Source organism: Chelonia mydas, chromosome 6 (assembly GCF_015237465.2).
Source record: "Chelonia mydas isolate rCheMyd1 chromosome 6, rCheMyd1.pri.v2, whole genome shotgun sequence".
NCBI classification, from domain to species: domain Eukaryota; kingdom Metazoa; phylum Chordata; order Testudines; family Cheloniidae; genus Chelonia; species Chelonia mydas.
This window is the reverse complement of record NC_051246.2, coordinates 12679176-12698685: the sequence shown is the minus strand read 5'-3', so window position 1 is coordinate 12698685 and position 19510 is coordinate 12679176. Positions and strand designations below refer to the sequence as shown.

The 19510-nt window shown below is 44.4% G+C and overlaps 1 protein-coding gene across 2 annotated transcripts in view; it reads left to right on the top strand.

The window, feature by feature from the left end:
* The window catches only part of LOC119566370, a 220309-nt gene that overhangs the window by 166506 nt on the left and 34293 nt on the right, over positions 1-19510 (top strand). For both annotated transcript variants that reach the window (XM_043549441.1, XM_037899144.2), the window contains one exon: positions 18004-18123. In XM_043549441.1, coding sequence (XP_043405376.1) covers positions 18004-18123 — 120 coding nt within the window. The remainder of the gene's footprint in view (positions 1-18003; positions 18124-19510) is intronic.

The following is a 19510-nucleotide window of genomic DNA, read 5'->3' as shown; positions in this document are numbered from 1 at the left end:
GTGTAGATGGAACCTTTCTTCACATCAGACAGGGGGATCTGGCAGTGGGAATACTAGGATCCTCCTCAGACCGCCTCTCCTTCCTCTTCTGGAGGTGTGGGTTAGCTGGGTACCCAGCACAGGCAGTTCCATTCTATGTCTCCTGATGTCCCTCCTGGATGCTCATTTTCCAGTTTTGTCTTGGCATAGGATTGGATTTCGCTTTCCCAGTGAGTCCTTGTCTGTGCCTGGAGATGTCTCATTTACTCACAAGCCGAGGACAGTTTACTCACAGTTTGGGCAGCTGTGAATTGCCAGTCACCTGAGGGCCAGGGAGAGAGCTGCTGGGCACTGACATGGGAAGAGAAGGTTCACACTCGCTTAGATCTAGAGAAGAGGGGGCTGCCCTGGGGTAGTCTCTTAATCTGGCCCTGCTGACCCAAGAAGTCTGGTTAGCAAAATATTGTTTCATTGTTCTGCTTAGTTCCCCTCAGTGAGAGGTTTTGGTACATCAGCCACCTCTTGTGCTCTTTCTCTATTGGAAAATTCCTTTTTCAGTTTTTATCTTGACTGTGTCCCCAGTATTTATGAGATCTCCTTCCCCTCTCGTAATGGGGATGCGGGTAGTGACGATTGAGTTCCCTTCGAAGAGACCTTTCCACATATACCTTATTTTTTACCCAGAATACCACTGAGTTTCTCTTTCCCCTCTCTATGGTGTTTGTTTCTCCCTTACTGAGGGGCATAAAAAATTCCTTCCCCTTCTATCATTGGGTCAGGCTGAGTTGATGGTTGTGGTTGTCCATGTCATTCAGCAGATAGTGTTCAGGGAACCCTGTCATAGGGCTGATGTGTTAAATGAGATACACAGCCTAGCTGTGACTGCGTCTGCTGAAGGGCATGCATTAACCCAGCTCCACCTGGGAACAGTCAACTACCTAAGTAGCTGAAAGGCAGTTAATTAAGTAAGGAGCACCTGGGCCTAATAAACAATGTCTTAGGAGAGCTCAGTTGAGGGGAAGCTTCCAGGGAGCCTGAATTAGGCAAAAGCTTTCCAGGCTATGGGACTTGGGAGAAACCCTGAGTAAGCTTGAGAAAGACTGCAGAGCCCTCCATGCAGTGAAGTAGCTGGAGGTCTTACAGCAGAAGGAGCTGCTGTTGGAGCATAGAGACTTTTGTTTTGGCCTTTAAAGTTTTAACTGGGCTCTGAGGTAACTTGTGTCTTTAAACTATACACAAGTGCTTCTTTCTGAATGCTTTATTAAAGAGAGAGATGCTGCAAAGTAGCAGCGTTCTATGGGCTTCTCCTTGTCTGGGCTGATTAAGTGACCTCATTGTTACCTCGTTGGGGAAAACTAAGGCAGGTTGCAGCAAAGCCACACTCAGCCACAACGGGGTGCTCAGGAGGTGATGGTGCCCCCTTCTACAAACCCCATCCCCTCAGACCTTCCTGGGGGTGCTGCCTGCAGGACCAGGAGAGACATAGGGGGTCCTTTGACTGGAAACACAGGCTGAGGGATTAGCAATAGGAGCTGGGACCTGCTGATAAGGGACAGAGACAGATCTATTTATTGACTGAGAGTCTGCCCAGATGACTGTGAATTAGCAACCAAAGTGAGTGTCCGTGGGCTCTTTGCTTGAGGGGCAGGTGGCCATTGAGGAGAGACAGGGGCCTGCTCACCCTGAGGGGGTGCAGGACTGTATTGTTTAGAAGTAGGAACTTGTGTCCACTAGTGACAGGGACACGTGACTGTTTCCCATTAGTGGAGGTGGAAGCCCTGCTTCAAAAGCAGGTGCTGTGACCTGGGGCTTACAGAAAGGAGGGGCAGAGTGGGGGCGAGCCCCTGCTGGCTGGAGACATGAAAAGAAGAGGTCCTGTGGCAAGTGGCAGGAGAAAGTGCCATGATTCTGGAGAGAGAGAGGGCTTACAGACCCTGAGGGGTGTTCCTCCATCTTAGTGCACTACATTAGTCCTGTTGGTTCTTTTGTCATTCAATCCTGCTGGTCCTGTCAGTTTTCATTTCTTTCTCCCATTCAGAGCAGAGCTGGGAAATTGGGTTTTCCAGATGTATTTTTGCTTCTCTAAATTTCCCAATGCAGTAAGTTCTTCTAGCTGACCTTGCGGGTCCCCTGCATTAGTTATAATACTTTGTCTGCCAGTAGCCGGTTGTCCTGTTCTATTATTTGATGTAGGGAATACATTTCCTGTGCTCCCTCTTCTATATTGCTAGTTCTGGTCTAAACACAAAGTTGCACCAGTTTAACTAAATCAGTTTAACATCATAACTAGTTAAACCAGTGCAACCTCTGTGTGTAGACAAACCCTTAGTCTAATTGTCTATAAGGTATGGGAACTGTTAATTATGTTTCAAAGATTACATTTGCTGCTCTCAAAACTTTTCTCAGGAAGCTCACTCCCTTTCTTGAATTTTGACTTAAAGAACATATACCCTACTTAGGCCATGTCTACACTGCACGGTTCAGCTACAGTGTTGTGGCTGTGCTGCTGTAGTGTAGACATTTCCTATATTATTTTTATCTTTCATTATCTTCGAAAATTCATGGCGATCGGGGAAGGTCCCGGACGATTGGAAAAAGGCAAATATAGTGCCCATCTTTAAAAAAGGGAAGAAAGAGAACCCAGGGAACTACAGACTGGTCAGCCTCACTTCAGTCCCCAGCAAAATCATAGAGCAGGTCTTCAAGGAATCCATTTTGAAGCACTTGGAGGAGAGGAAAGTGATCAGGAACAGTCAACATGGATTTACCAAGGGCAAGTCATGCCTGACCAACCTGATTGTCTTCTAGGATGAGCTCACTGGCTCTGTGGATATGGGGAAAGCAGTGGATGTGATATATCTTGACTTTAGCAAAGCTTTTTGTACGGTCTCCCACAGCATTCTTGCCAGCAAGTTAAAGAAGTATGGGCTGGATGAATGGACTATAAGGTGGATAGAAAGTTGGCTAGTTCATCGGGCTCAACAAGTAGTGATCAACGGCTCCATGTCTAGTTGGCAGCCAGTATCAAGCGGAGTGACCCAGGGGTTGGTCCTGGGGCTGGTTTTGTTCAACATCTTTATTAATGATCTGGATGATGGGATTAATTGCACCCTCAGCAAGTTCTCAGATGACACTAAGCTGGGGGGAGAGGTAGATATGCTGGAGGGTAGGGATAGGGTCCAGAGTGACCTAGACAAATTGGAGGATTGGGCCAAAAGAAATCTGATGAGGTTCAACAAGGACAAGTGCAGAGTCCTGCACTTAGGATGGGAGAATCCCACACACCGCTACAGGCTGGGGACCGACAGGCTAAGCAGCAGTTTTGCAGAAAAGGACCTGGGGATTACAGTGGATGAGAAGCTGGATATGAGTCAGCAGTGTGCCCTTGTTGCCAAGAAGGCCAACGACATATTGGGCTGTATTAGTAGGAGCATTGCCAGCAGATCGAGGGAAGTCATTATTTTCCTCTATTTGGCACTGATGAGGCTACACCTGGAGTATTGCATCCAGTTCCCCACCTACAGAAGGGATGTGGACAAATTGGAGAGAGTCCAGCGGAGGGCAATGAAAATGATCAGGGGGCTAGGGCATGCAGAAGAGAAGAGTGAGGGGGGATTTGATAGCAGCCTTCAATTACCTAAAGGGGGGTTCCAAAGAGGATGGAGCTCGGCTGTTCTCAGTGGTGGCAGATGAAAGAACAAGGAGCAATGGTCTCAAGTTGCAGTGCGGGAGGTCTAGGTTGGATATTAGGAAACACTAGTCCACTAGGAGGGTGGTGAAACACTGGAATGGGTTACCTAGGGAGGTGGTGGAATCTCCATCCTTAGAGGTTTTTAAGGCCTGGCTTCACAAAGCCTTGGCTGGGATGATTTAGTTGGTGTTGGTCCTGCTTGGAGCAGGGGGTTGGACTAGATGATGTCCTGAGGTCTCTTCCAACCCCGATATTCTATGATTCTATATTGACGGAAGGGTTTTTTTCTGTTGATGTAGTTAGCTCATCTCTCCAAGAGGCGGTAACTAAGTCAACAGAAGGATTGTTCCATTGACCTCGCTGCGTCTACAGCTCTCAGAAATTTTTCACTGCCCTGAACAATGTAGCTAAGTCTAGCTAATTTTTAAGCATAGACCAGGCCTTACTTTCATCTCCACATCCCTAAACTTGCTCAGTTTTACCGGTAGCATGTATAGTTTCCTATCTGGACGTTTTCCCTTTATTCTAATTCTTGCAGTTTCTCGTTTTGAAATTTGACTGAGATTTAAATCAATTTCTGTCTGGGCCAGGACCGATTTCTTATCCTTAACATAAAGGCCTGGATCATTATCCAGATAATTGATACATTTTCCTAGCTGGCTATTCTTTTCTTTGTACAGACATCTCTAAAGCCTGGATTATCCATATGTTTTTTGTGTTACAACATTTAAGTTTTTCCTTCAGGTTTCTTTTAGGTTACAAAGAAATCACAGAGGGAAATGATTTTTAAAATAGGAGTGACTGCCCAATGCAGGGGAGAGTGGGGTTGGCCAACAGGGTCGAGGAGATGGCCAGAGTGGTGGAGGGGATGGTGGGCAGCAGAACAGGGGGAGGCGGCCAGAGGTGGGAGGAAGGGGAGGGGTATACAGGTGTGGGAGGGAATACCTACCAGGGAGAAATGGGATGTTACCACCAAGAAGGTAATTAATTAATGAAGCTTCTAATTTGTTTTTTCCCAAGTGCTCCTAAAAATAATGGGAGATAGAGGAGGCTGCTGGGGGAGTGAACACTGTGTTTGTTTTAATGTGAGCAGGAAGTATTTGTGGTGGTGGTAACTAGGAGCAATGTAGTTACGGAAATTAGATTTAGCTTTATTACAGGTACAGGCTGGTCGTTGGCTGTGCAGGCATTACTTTACCATGCCTCCGAAATTGTGCCTTAACTGTGAACTAAGAACCCTCCTTCAACTTGAGTGTAGTTAAGTGTCCAGGAGCATTTAAACTTTGTCCTTTTCTGCTGAGACTGTTGACAAGGGGACCACCTGTTCACTGGAAACAGGATGGGGCTTTAAATCTTAATACACGTTGGGGGATAAGGGAACTATTAAGAGTGAACTTCAGTCACCAGATACGAAGTCACAAAAAATTATGCCGTGCCAGATATACCAACGTACCAAATGTTCTGCCTTAATACCTCATGGTACGGTGTCATCATTTACTGTGTCATCAGAGCATTTGAGTGATGTCATTGCTCTTATCTCATGATGAATCTCGCATCTCATCCATCAGTCTCATTTTGACAGAAGGGATGGGCTGGTTACTACTGGCAACTAAATGGGAGTTAAGCTCTTTTGAAAACCTGGCCCCAATCAACTCTCTTGCTGGCATTCTCAGTAGACAGGACTATGCTGAATGGTCGTGGATTTCTACTCCCTCGTTATTCTCTCTCCTGGCAGGTGTGAGTGGTGATTTGTGTGTAGGAAGCTTACAGTGCTACCACTTATGCTTTTCATGTTCTGGGGCTGCAAAGAGGACAGTACGTAAGTGTTCCTGCTGTAGTCTCCCCTTTGATATGGAGATTACAGTCCAGGACACACCAGTTTCTGTCTGTTCATACGGTTTTCCCATTCACTTTAATAAGTGAGAAGGGGCAGGAGAGTGGAGATGCAGAGTCCTTGTGCCTAGTGTATGGGGAAGATGCAGCAGCAGGGAGGCAGTGGGACATTACACTGCTAAAAACAGCAGGGTAGACAGGAAGCATGACGTGGACGAGTAGACAGAGTGTAGGGTATATACACAGGTACGTACCCACTCCCTTCAGGCATGTCTTTACTGGCCTAAGATGTACCTCACAATCTACTTATATCTGTGCTAGGGTGTCTACAGGATTCCTTTGGTGGCATGTAGAGTACATATGCATGTAGAGTAAAGCAAGCATGGGTATGCCTGCCTATACTGCAATCACAGCTTTCACTGGTGGTGTGGACCTACCCAGAGAGCGAGAGCAAAGAAGGAGCTCAGAGAATTGGGACATGGTGAAACCTGAGTGTAATGAGATCCCCGGAAGGCAATCTGGGACTGTGGGTTGTCTCTCACAATGCCTTACTTGTGACAAGCAACATACCCCTCCAGGTACTGTTACCACTCAGTACAACCCCATATGGAGCCCCACACCCTGCTACATTGCATGACTGCTGCCAGAGCCTCTCACAAATCACACCGAGCAAGGCACCAGCCAAATCCCTCCAGCTCCCAGCCTTGTACCTCAAGAAAAGACCATTTCTTGAACAATGCAAGTCTATTAATTGGTTCACCACTTCATCAATGGAAAATGAACATACACCAGCCTTTGTAACCTGAGCAGATTTACCAAGCACTTTGGTCAAACTCACTGGTAAGGATAAACATTAGAATAAGTGTATTGATTACAAAAGAAGAACTTTAAGTGATAGGCAAAAGTAAGAGTAGTTACCAAAGGAAAACAAAAGATAAGCAGTCAGTCTAAATTCTGAACCTCGTTAGACTAGACAATATCTGGACTAAGGAGTTTTTCTCACTCCACTGGATACTGCAGGTTGGTTACAGTCTTTCATACGCAGGCTCTCCCTGTTAGGCTGGGGACCAGTCTCCTCAGCTCCAGAATTCTCCTTGCCTTCAGCATGGGTGGGGAAGGAGAAAAGGACAAACCATGCAGCCTCTGTCCCCTATTTTATATCCTCAGTCCATGTGCTTGGAGAACACAAGTCCAGGCACATCTGGTGGGCATTGCTGAGTCACCAGACAAGATCGAGCAAATCCCCTGGCGTGGCCATGTGCCAGTGAGTCATTGAATTGTAACTCCTTTGCTGGACAATGGCAGTTGATGGTTGCTTGACACCCACCTAGGCATTTGTTACCTCCCTTGTTGTTGTTGTCTCTGGGGAGCTAATATCTGGGCAGTTCCCAAACTCACAGCATATTTTAGTGACGACAATACAATATCATCTCAACTTCATATATACTTATGATATATATATTTAGATATAACAATGGATTTCAGCAGATCATAACCCTTCCCATGATACCTTACATGGCGTTCTTTACGTACAATATCACAATTATATACAAATGATGAATATGGGGGTTAAAAGGCTCCCTCCCCCGAGGTATAGTGTCACAACAGTATTAAAGGGTATGTGCTGTTCAGGAAAGACAGAAATAAAAGTAAAGGAGATGAACTAGTATTGTTTAGTAATGAAGAGGTAAACTGTAAAGAACTTGGAAGTCATTAAATGGATAAAACGGAATCTGTTTGGGTCAAAACTTTCACTTTGGGGTAGAAAGGTAACCAAAGCTTGACTGCACTAGTGTTTGGGATCTCCTACAGACTTTCAGGATCCGATCTGGATATGGATAGCGACCTCTTTAATATTTTTAATGAAGTAAGTGTTACTGGGAATTGCGTGATTATGGAGACTTTAATTTCTCAGATATAAATTGAAGGACAAGTTCTAATATTAGTGATAGGACCCAGATATTCCTGGATGTAATAGCGAACAGATTTCTTCACCAAATCGTTACTGAATCAACACGAGGTGATGCCATTTTAGATTTAGATCATGTCTACGTGACAAATTACTTTGATATAACATACATCACTCAGGGGTGTGAATAATCCACCCTCCTGAGTGACGTAAGTTACACACCAACCTAAGCGCCGGGGTAGACATCACTATGATGGCAGGACAGCTTCTCCCTCTGACGACATATAAGAACATAAGAATGGCCTCACTGGGTCAGACCAAAGGTCCATCTAGACCAGTATCCTGTCTTTCGACAGTGGTCAGTGCCAGGAACCCCAGAGAGAATGAACAGAACAGGTAATCATCAAGTGATCCATCCCCTGTCGCTCATTCCCAGCTTCTGGCAAACAGAGGCTAGGGACACCATTCCTGCCCATCCTGGATAATAGCCATTGAAGGACCTATCCTCCATGAATTTATCTAGATCTTTTTTGAACCCTTTTATGGTCTTGGCCTTCACAACATCCTCTGGCAAGGAGTTCCACAGGTTGACTGTGCATTGTGTGAAGAAATACTTCCTTTTACTTGTTTTAAACCTGCTGCCTATTAATTTCATTTGGTGACCTCCTAGTTCTTGTGTTATGAGAAGGAGTAAACCACACTTCCTTATATACTTTCTCTACACCAGACATGATTTTATAGACCTCAATCATATCTCCCCTTAGCTGTCTCTTTTCTAAGCTGAAAAGTCCCAATCTTATTAATCTCTCCTCATACGGAAGCCGTTCCATACCCCTAATAATTTTTCTTCCCCTTTTCGGAACCTTTTCCAATTCCAATATATGTTTTTTTGAGATGGGGCAACCACATCTGGACACAGTATTCAAGATGTGGGGGTACCATGGATATATAGAGAGGCAACATGATATTTTCTGTCCTATTATCTATCGCTTTCTTAATTATTTCCAGCATTCTGTTCACTTTTTTGACTGCTGCTGCACATTGAGTGGATGTTTTCAGAGAACTATCTACAGTGACTCCAAGATCTCTTTCTTGAGTGGCAACAGCTCATTTAGACCCCATCATTTTATATGTATAGTTGGAATTATGCTTTCCAATGTGCATTACTTTGCATTTATCAACATTAAATTTCATCTGCCATTTTGTTGCCCAGTCACCCAGTTTTGAGAGATCCTTTTGTAGCTCTTTGCAGTCTGCCTGGGTCTTAACTATCTTTAGTAATTTTGTATCATCTGCAAATTTTGCCATCTCACTGTTTACCACTTTTTCCAGATCATTTATGAATATGAGGAATAGGACTGGTCCCAGAACAGACCCCTGGGGGACACCACTATTTACCTCTCTCCATTCTGAAAACTGACCATTTATACCTACCCTTTGTTTCCTATCTTTTATCCAGTTACCAATCCGTGAGAGCACCTTCCCTCTTATCCTGTGGCAGCTTACTTTGTGTAAGAGCCTTTGGTGAGGGACCTTGTCAAAGGCTTTATGGAAATCTAAGTAGACTATATCCAGTGGATCCCCCTTGTCCACATGCTTGTTGACCCCCTCAAAGAATTCTAGTAGATTGGTGAGGCATGATTTCCCTTTACTAAAACCATGTTGACTTTTCCTCAACAAATTATGTTCATCTATATGTCTGACAATATTGTTCTTTATTATAGTTTCAACCAGTTTGCCCGGTCCCGAAGTCAGGTTTACTGGCCTGTAATTGCCGGGATCACCTGTGGAGCCCTTTTTAAAAATTGGCATCAAATTAGGTATCCTCCAGTCATCTGGTACAGAAGCTGATTTAAAGGATAGGTTACAGACTACAAAAAGAAAAGGAGTACTTGTGGCACCTTAGAGACTAACCAATTTATTTGAGCATGAGTTTTCGTGAGCTACAGCTCACTTCATCGGATGCATCCGATGAAGTGAGCTGTAGCTCACGAAAGCTCATGCTCAAATAAATTGGTTAGTCTCTAAGGTGCCACAAGTACTCCTTTTCTTTTTGCGAATACAGACTAACACGGCTGTTACTCTGAAGCCTGTTACAGACTACAGTTAGTCGTTCTGCAATTTCCCATTTGAGTTCCTTCAGAACTCTTGGGTGATACCATCTGGTCCTGGTGACTTATTGTTGTTTAATTTATCAGTTTGTTCTAAAACCTCCTCTAATGATACCTCAGTCTGGGACAGTTCCTCAGATCTGTCACCTAAAAAGAATGGCTCAGGTTTGAGAATCTCCCTCACATCCTCAGCCATAAAGACCGATGCAAAGAATTCATTTAGTTTCTCCGCAATGGCCTTATCGTCCTTGAGTGCTCCTTTAGCACCTCTATCGTCCAGTGGCCCCACTGGTTGTTTAGCCGGCTTCCTGCTTCTGATGTACTTACAAAAAAATTCTATTACTTTTTGAGTTTTTGGTTAACTGTTCCTCACATTCTTTTTTGGCCTTCCTAGTTGCATTTTTACATTTCATTTGCCAGTGTTTATGCTCCTTTCTATTTTCCTCACTAGGATTTAACTTCCACTTTTTAAAGGATGCCTTTTTGCCTCTCACTGCTTCTTTTATTTTGCTCTTTAGCCACGGTGGCTCTTTTTGGGTTCTCTTACTATGTTTTTTTTAATTTGGGGTGTACATTTAAGTTGAGCCTCTATTATGGTGTCTTTAAAAAGTTTCCATGCAGCTTGCAGAGATCTCACTTTGGCACTCTACCCTTTAATTTGTTTAACTAACCTCCTCATTTTTGTGTACTTCCCCTTTCTGAAATTAAATGCTACAGTATTGGGCCGCTGTGGTGTTTTTCCTGACATAGCTACTGCCTCTCACAGAGGCAGGAATTATAAAGCCAATGGGAGAGCTCTTCGCCAGAAGTGCTACAGCAGTGCAACTGCATCGATGCAGCTGTGCCGCTGTAAGTGCTATAGTGTAGACAGAGCTGTAAGTGCTATAGTGTAGACAGAGTAACTAAAGCCTCATAAAAGAACTGGTTGCAGAGGATAACCTTGGTTTGAGTGATTATGTGTTAATTCAGTTTAAATTAAATGGAAGGATAAACAAACTAGGGTCTTTGATTTCAAAAGGGAAAACTTAAAAAAATTAAGGGAATGAGTTAGGGATGTGGAGTGGCCTGAAGAACTCAAGGATCTGAATGTGGAGGAGGCTTCGAATTAGTTTCTGCAACTTTGCCGTAAAGGATCTGAAGCCTCCATCCCAAACAAGGGAAAAAAATGTGTAGGGAAGTGTTGCAGACCAAAGTGGATGAACACACATCTCAAACAGGTTATTAAGAGAAAACAGAGAGGCTACAAGACATGAAAGATGAGATGGATCAGCAAGAAAAGCAACCTCTCGGAGATGAGAAAGTGTATGGAAAATGTTTGAACTTCCAAAAGCCAAGCAAAGTTGGGCCTTGCAAGGGAAATTAAAACCAATAATAAAAGGTTCTTTAGCCATATAAATAAAAAGAAAATAAGGAAAGAAGTGGGACCACTAAGCACTGAGGATGGGATGGAGTTTAAAGATAATCTAGTTATGACCCAACACCTGAACAAATACTTTGCCTCAGTTTTCCATGAGGGTAATGAGGAGCCTGGGGGAAGTGGCAAGGTGGCTAATAAGAACAAGGAGATGGAAATAGAAATTACTACATCTGAAGTGAAAGTACAACTTAAACAGGTTATAGGGACCAAATTCAGGTCCCAGATAATCTCCATCCAAGACTATTAAAGGAACTGGCACATTAAATGGTAAGCATAATAGGACAGATTCATTAAAAATCCTTAAACTCTGGGGTCATACCCTACGACTAGAGAATTCCAAATATAGTACCAAAATTTAAGATTGGGGGGGGAGGGGGAAGTGATCTGGGAAACTACAGGCCCGTTAGTTGTATGCAAGGTCTAGTGTTGCCTTGAGGATTGATAAGAAGGAGGCACAGTCTGGACTCTAACAAGTAAGGCTTTATTAGAACCAAGACAGAGATACCTAAGACAAAGGAGAGCCACTCCTGATGAAGTGGGTTCCAGCCCACAAAAGCTTATGCCCAAATAAATTTGTCAGTCTCTAAGGTACCACGGGATTCCTCCTTGTTTTTGCTGTAACAGACTAACACGGTTACCCCTCGGAAACTGTGTTCCTAGTTGTGTGTCTGGTGAAGCTCACACTAGGCTGCTTCCAAGTCCCAACCAGTTCTTCCTAGCATGTGCTCTGCTCTTAAAGGCACAGTACATACTCCTGATATCTCCCCTTTCCAGCAAAAGCAATCCCAAACAATTTAACATACGTACAACTGTTTTGTACAAATACCATTGAGGGAATAGAGAGGGTTGTTGAGAAAGCTGGGGAAAAGGGGTGCAATGAATAGAGGCGGGGGGCAGTCAGGTGGCTGTTGTATTGTTGCATTTGTCACATACACAGAGGGGTGTTTTTCTCCCCCCAACACACAATTTACTCCCTTCCGAAATAGCAGCAGCAGCAAAACAACCACTCAAGTCAATGGGAGCAGCAGGTGCAGAGGGCTCAGGATTGGAGTCACGTTCACGTCCCCCAGCCCAGCTGACTATGTGTACACAAGGGAGGGGCACACGGTGCCCCCATCCTGCAGGGGAGCCGGGCTCTGACCTGGCTGCAAGGGGAGGCTGCTCTGGCTGCTGGGGAAGGGTGGGGACAGGCCCCTCTGCTGCTCTGCTCAGTGACCCTGGGCAGTTACTGATCGGAGCAGGAACTTGTGAAATTCTCCCCTCATTAGCGCTGCTCCCCCATCCCAAATGCCCCTCTGCAGCACCTCAACCCTTAGCCACCCCCTGCAGAAACTGCAAAAGGAGGAATAAGGGGGGGGGGGCTGGTGGGAGGGAAGGGGGTATCGGGAGGGAGGAGGAGGAAACAGAAGGAGGATCGATGTGGAGGTCATGAAGAAGGGGTACAATAAATGGAGGCAGAGGGTGCTCAGGAGGTCAGTGTGTTGTTGCATTTGTTACTGTGTTTATAATTGTGTCCTAAGTCCCTTCTTTTGCCTTGTAGGGAGCTGAACCAAGTGAGGCAATAGAGTATGTAGCTTGGTCTGAGCAGAGATTTGGTTCATAGGAGTAGTTTGACTGCTGTATTTGGGGGGCAAAGCACATGCACGCACACATCTGTGCACGCTGAAGCCAGTTCCCAGAGCTCACTGGCTCTCTCTCCCTACCTGGAGTGGTACTGGGGCTGCTGGTACAGGGGCGGGGGGGTGGAGGGGGGAAACCATTCCAGTGGTCTGTTCCACTGACCATTCCCTAACCTAGCCCCTGGGGACCCCTCGCCCACTGATCACCATGGCAGGACTGGCTTTCATGACTCCCAGCTGGGGAAGACCTGGGTTGTAGTGAACCTGTTGGGAGCTCACACCCCTCGTACGAATCACATTACTAATACATTCTGGGATGTATTATCAGGAGTGTTGTAAGCAAGAGATGAGAAATCTTCCGCTCTGCTCTGCGCTGATTAGGCCTCAACTGGAGTATTGTGACCAGTTCTGGGTGCCACATTCCAGGAAAGATGTGGATAAACTGGAGAAAGTCCAGAGAAAAGCAACAAAAATGATTAAAGCTCTAGAAAACATGACCTATAAGGGAAGATTGAAGGAATTGGGTTTGTTTAGTCTGGAAAAGAAAAGACTAAGAGGGAACATGATAACAGTTTTCAAGTACCTAAAAGGTTGTTACAAGGAGGAGAAAAAAGTCCTTAACCTCTGATGATAGGATAAGAAGCAATGGGCTTAAATTGCAGCAAGGGAGGTTTAGGTTGGACATTAGGAAAACTTTCTAACTGTCAGGGTGGTTAAGCACTGGAATAAATTGCCTAGGGAGGTTGTGGAATCTCTATCATTGCAGATTTTTAAGAGCAGGTTGGACAGACACCTGTCAGGGATGGTCTAGATCAGGGGTCTCAAACTCAAATTACCACAAGGGCCACATGAGGTACATTGGCCCGAGGGCTGCATCACTGACACTCCCCCCCTCGCTACCCCTGGCTCCGTCCCCACTCCACCCCTTCCAAGAGGCCCCACCTCTGCCCTGTTTCTTCCAACCCCTTCCCCGAAATCCCCACCCCAACTCCACCCCCTCCCTGCCCCCAGGGGCTCAAGACAGGGAGTTGGGGTGCGGCAGGGGGCTCAGGGCAGGGGGTTGGGGTGCAGGATGGGTGAGGGGTGCGGCAGGGGGTTGGGGTGCAGGGTGTGGCAGGGGGCTCAGGGCAGGGGGTTGGGGTGCAGGAGGGGTGCAGGGTGCGGCAGGGGGCTCAGGGCAGCGGATTGGGGTACAGGAGGGGTGCGGGGAGCAGGCTCTGGCCTGGCACACACCAGGGACAGGGCAGGCTCCCTGACACTAGCCAGTATCTCGAGTCCCAGAAACAACCCAAGGAACCTGTGGATGTGTTATGCCCACTGGACACTGCAAGCTTATATAAGTTGCTCAATTTAACAAAGAAATTTATATGTACCAGGCTTGTTATCCCAAGCAGAGTCTCTGACAGGCTTCAAACCAAACACACTGCTTCAGGTATAATAAACAAACAGATTTATTAGCTATAAAGATAGACTTTAAGTGATTATAAGTCAAAGCATAACAAGTCAGATTTGGTCAAATGAAACAAAAGCAAAATGCATTCTAAGCTGATTTTAACACTTTCAGTGCCTTTACAAACTTAGATGCTTCTCACCACAGGCTGGCTGGATACTTTTCAGTCGCTCTCTCCTTTGATCAGCGTTTCAGTCACGTGGTGGTGGTGGTGTCTGTAGATGTTGGTGGAAGAGAGAGAGCATGGCAAAATGTCTCTTCCCTTTATCATGTCCTTTCTTTCCTCTTGGCTTTGCCCCCTCCCCTCAAAGTCAGGTGAGCATTACCTCATCCCAGTCCCAAACTGCCCAAGGAAGGGGGTGACTCCCCCGAGGGTCTAACAGATTCTTTTGTTGCTGCCTAAGCCAGGGTCCATTGTTCCTGTGAGGCTGGGCTGGGTTTGTCCCATCCACGCCCTGACTAGGTGTGAACTGCCTCTCTGTTCTAGAATTTTTGCATGGGCTTGCTTTAAGCCATGAGGATACATTTTCAGCCTCATAACTATATACATGAAATTATAAGCTATAACCTTACTGTAACATTACTGTAACAATTACTATAACATCACTATAACAACCATGCTCAGTGCATTCTGAGCCTTCCGAAGACACCCAACATGACAAACTTTGCATTGGATACCTCACAATCATTTATAAAGATGAACATGGGGGTGTAGGGTGTTCCCCCGAGGTACAGAGCATTACAGAGGGGATCCTGTGAGATGGGCTGGGGGTGCTGTGATACAGCAGGGGGAGTGATTGCCCATCAGGAATTGAGGAGATCCCCAGGGGGAGTGGGGATACAGCCGGGGGAGAGGGGAATTCAGTGCTTACAGTGTCATCAATCGAGATTATACGGTTATCTTGTATTTTTTCTTTAATTATATACAAGGTACAATGTAACATCCAAAGCAAGGTTGGAAACTTAGGGTGTAATCGAGGGAAAACTATTATTTGAATTTTGAGTGATGCAATTTTCTCCTTAATTGCCCCCCCCCCCCCCAGTTCCCTGTGTCTCCACCATCCTGCCCTGGGTGTTGAGTTGATCTCATAGCATTTCTAGGATTAATATGTTGTGGGGTTTTGCCATTATTTTTATAACCGAATATCTAATCTGTGAGACGAGCATAGAATCTCAGAAAGAATTGTCCTCATCCAAAATGGCCGTCAGCTCCCACTGTTCCCAGTGAGAGCGAAGCCAGGCTGCCTTAGAAGAGCTATTGGCGTCCTTTGCTTGTGGTAGACAGAATACTTGGTATAAGGGATCTGTGCTTTAAGTTTGCTAGTTAAAACTTTACTTGGTTTCACAGCATTTAGATTTTTTAAAAGTTGGGAAAGAAAGAGTGTGGAGGAGAAGAGAAGGTCTCCTGCCGACATAGCACTCCGCATACCAAGTCCAGTGCTTATGTCCGTGTAAATTCTGTTGCTCAGGGGGAGGTTTGTTCACAACAATGAATAAACACTAAGTGAGAGAGCCTGTTGAACAGCCATGAAACAATGTGATGGTCCATGGCACAGAGCCCGGAGGCCTGTTACTCGTTAAACCCTGCTTTGTTAATATAGATCTCATCTCAATTGATATTTCCTCCACAAGCAAACATACCAGGTGTTTTGATACATATTCAAATGTTGTATAAAACATGAGTGTTATAACTTCTTCTCTGCCAATACCCACTGTTACTAACAGCACAGGCTGATGGAGAATGAACGGGGAAAGAGAAACTCAGACAGAGGAGATGTGCTGATGAGAAAAAATACAATCCCACGGAAAGGGAGTGAGATGACAAAATAAAAAATCTACATCCATGAGGGCACGGGAGCATGTGAGAGGCGGCGGGGGTGGTGTGAGACAGCAGGGGGCGTGAATATCCCACAGGACAGCAGGGTGGGAGAAGGGATTCAGCAGTTACAGTGTCATCAGTAGAGATTATATATGGAGGAGAAATAACCATCTTCTTTCTGGTAAAAAGTGTTATCAGTTGTTTTACATAACTGGTCTTTCTTTTGAGTTAGCCTGTGTGTGTTTTGTATAGAGTGTGTAAATGTGAAACTTTATTTACAGTTTACATGTAATAAGTTTTGAGATCAGTTTTCCTTTAGGCCAAATTTTAAAAAGCAAGCTAGCACTAGTTTTGAAAAGGCTGGTGTATTTCTACAAAACCTTGTGTTCTGTACAGTGTTTGTCTTTTCATGTATTTGTTTAAAGAGATGCATTTCTTAGCCAGATCAATGGTCAGAAGCCACATCTCTTGGGACATTAGACATGTCAGAGAATTGCATTTTCCTGAACCAGTCATAAAGAATAGCCTGTGATTGGCTCAGCCAAGGGGCGTGGCTTGTCCAAGGCTGACTGTCCTGGAATTACTGGCATTTGAGTAGTGGCAGCTGCAGGGAGACTCTGCTTTTCTCTTCCCACCCGCGTTCTTCCTTTCCTGCTATGAAACAAATTAACTGTATTAAAAAAAATTACAAACACAAAAAATTACAAACAAAAAAAATTACAAATACAAACAAATTAACTGTATTAAAAAAAATTAATTGTGATTAATCACTCTTTTAGTTGCAGTGTTAAACAATAATAGAATACCAATTTAAATGTATTATAAATATTTTTGGATTTTTCTACATTTTAAAATATATTGGTTTCAATTACAACTTGGAATAGAGTGTACACTATTCACTTTATATTTTTTATTACAAATATTTGCTGTGTAAAAAAGATAAACAAAAGAAATAGTATTTTTCAATTCACCTCTTCCAAATACTGTAGTGCAATCTCATTATTGTGAAATTGCAACTTACAAATGTAGAATTATTTTTTTACATTACTGCACTCAAAAACAAAACAATGTAAAACTTTAAAGTAGCGCCTACAAGTCCACTCAGTCCTGTTTCTTGTTCAGCCAATCGCTCAGACAAACAAGTTTGTTTACATTTACGGGAGATAATGCTGCTCGCTTCTTGTTTACAATGTCACCTGAAAGTGAGAACAGGCATTCGCATGGCATTGTTGTAGCCAGCATTGCAAGGTATTTACATGACAGATATGCTAAACATGCATATGCCCCTTCATGTTTCAACTTGTGGAATGAACTGTCTTTTATCTTTTTACAGTGCAAATAATTGTAATAAAAAATAATAAAAGGGAGCATGCTACACTTTGCATTCTGCATTGTAATTGAAATCAATATATTTGAAAATGTAGAAAAACATCCAAAAATATTTATAATAAATTTAAATTGGTTTTCTAATATTGTTTAGCAATATGATTAAAACTGTGATAAATGTGACTATTTTTTAATCTCACAATTAATTGTGATTTAATTTTTTTAATTGTTTGAAAGCCTTAGTGATAAGGGAACCATTAAGAGTGTAGCTTCAGTCACCAGATACAACAAAAACAAAAAATGATGCGGTACCATATATGCCAATGTACCAAACATTATGTTTTGCCTTAATACCTCATCCTATCCAGTATAGCATCATCATTTCTTGTGTCATCATGTAGCCTTTGACATCACATCCCATGATGTCATTGCCTTTATCTCATGATGAATCTCTCATCTCATCCATCAGTCTCATTTTGACAGAAGGGAAGAGCTGGTTTCTACTGGTGACTAAATGGGAGTTAAGCTCTTTTGAAAACCTGGCCCAATCACCTCTCTTGCTGGCATCCTCAATACACACGATGATGAATGGTCGTGGATTTCTACTCTCTCGTTATATTCTATCCTGGGCAGGTGTGAGGTGTTTAGTTGGGTGCTGATCTGTGTGGGAAACTGGAGGTGGTGCCACTTATGCTTTTCATGTTCTGGGGTTGCAAATATGATAGTACGTAAGTGTTCCTGCTGTACTCTCCCCTTTGATATGGAGATTACAGCCCAGGACACACCAGTTCCTGTCTGTTCATATGGTTTTCCCGTTCGCCTTAATATGTTTTTTTTCTTTCACATCAGGTTCTGGTATCACTGGGAGCATCACTGTTAGTAGCAGTACGTACGTTTTGTACAAAAGGGAGTGTGCCTAATTCAGAGAAGACACAGAACAAGGGGAAAAATGAGGGTCATGATGCCAAGGTAAGAGCTTTCTCACCCCAGCACATATCTGTTAAAGAGCTGGAAGAGTACAAGGAGAGAGAAAGACGAGGTTGAGGACACTAATGACTAGGGATACTAGGGGAAAAGGGAATTCAAATGAGGACTCTGTTTTAAGCTGCTGATTTTTTTTACATTTGTTGCCTTATTTTCACCTGTGGCCTCAACCTCTGACCTTGTGGATACACTAGTGCAGTGGTTCTCAACCTGGGATAAACGTACCTCTGGAGTACATAGAGGTCTTCATCTCATCAGGTACATTAGCTCATCTAGATATTTGCCTAGTTTTACACCAGGCTACATAAAAGCACGAGCGAAGTCAGTACAAACTAAAATTTCATACAGACAATGGCTTGGTTATACTGCTCTATGTACTACATCAGTGTTCTCAACCTGGGGGGGCGGGTTGTGATTTATTTGATAGGATAAAAATGAGAAAGTCAGCATTTTGTATTTTTATGTCTGATTTTGTTAGCAAGTCGTTTTTAATTGAGGTGATACCTTGGGAACGCAAGACCAATCGGACTCCTGAAGGGGTACAGTAGTCTGGAAAGGTTGAGAGCCACTGGCCTAGTGGGCACCACCTCATGAACAAGTCCTGACAGCCTCCCTTTCTGTTGCAGTTGTGCAAGGATATAGTGTGTGGCTGCAGAGGTCGAAAGCTCAGCCTGAGGTGTACTGGAGGTGGGGCTCTGAATTCTAGGAAGCTCAGGATAAGAGCAGATTCTGATCTCCGTTACATAATTCACTGCCCCAAAACTTTGTTGAAACAGTGCTGAGGGTGCCCAGTGCTGTCTTGTGCCCTTCCAGAACGTGGAGAGAGCTAAACTTAACTCTTCATTTCCTGGTTTTCAGAGGGTTAAGGTAATGCCTCCCACTCTGCCCCCTTTGGGCAATGCCCCTAGGAGTCCCTGTGAGAGATCACAGGACTGTTCCCCTTCTAACCATGTGGAGGACTGAATGAAATTTGCACAAGAATAGTGTGGGTGAATCTCTTAGGCCTTGTCTTCACTAAGGTAAAGGTTGACCTTAGGTCGAGGGTAGCCAGCACAAACTAGCGAGACACCACCTACACTTGACCTTTTGTCTACTGTGTGGGGACGAGGGCTGTGAGGAGTGCCTGTGCAAGCTCAAGTCAAGAAGGGGCAGGAGAGTGGAGATGCAAAGTCCCTGTGCCTAGTGTATGGGGGAGGGGCTCTACACACCCATCTGCAGCATAGGAGGCTTGGAGAGGTGTGAAGTGGCCCATTCATCTCAATGAGATGCTCCCACCTGAATGGGAATACCCAATGGAGGTGAATACAGCCTGAAACATGTATGCTTCTGCCATGTACTAGGCATGCCTGTTCTCAGCTCCCACACGGATCTG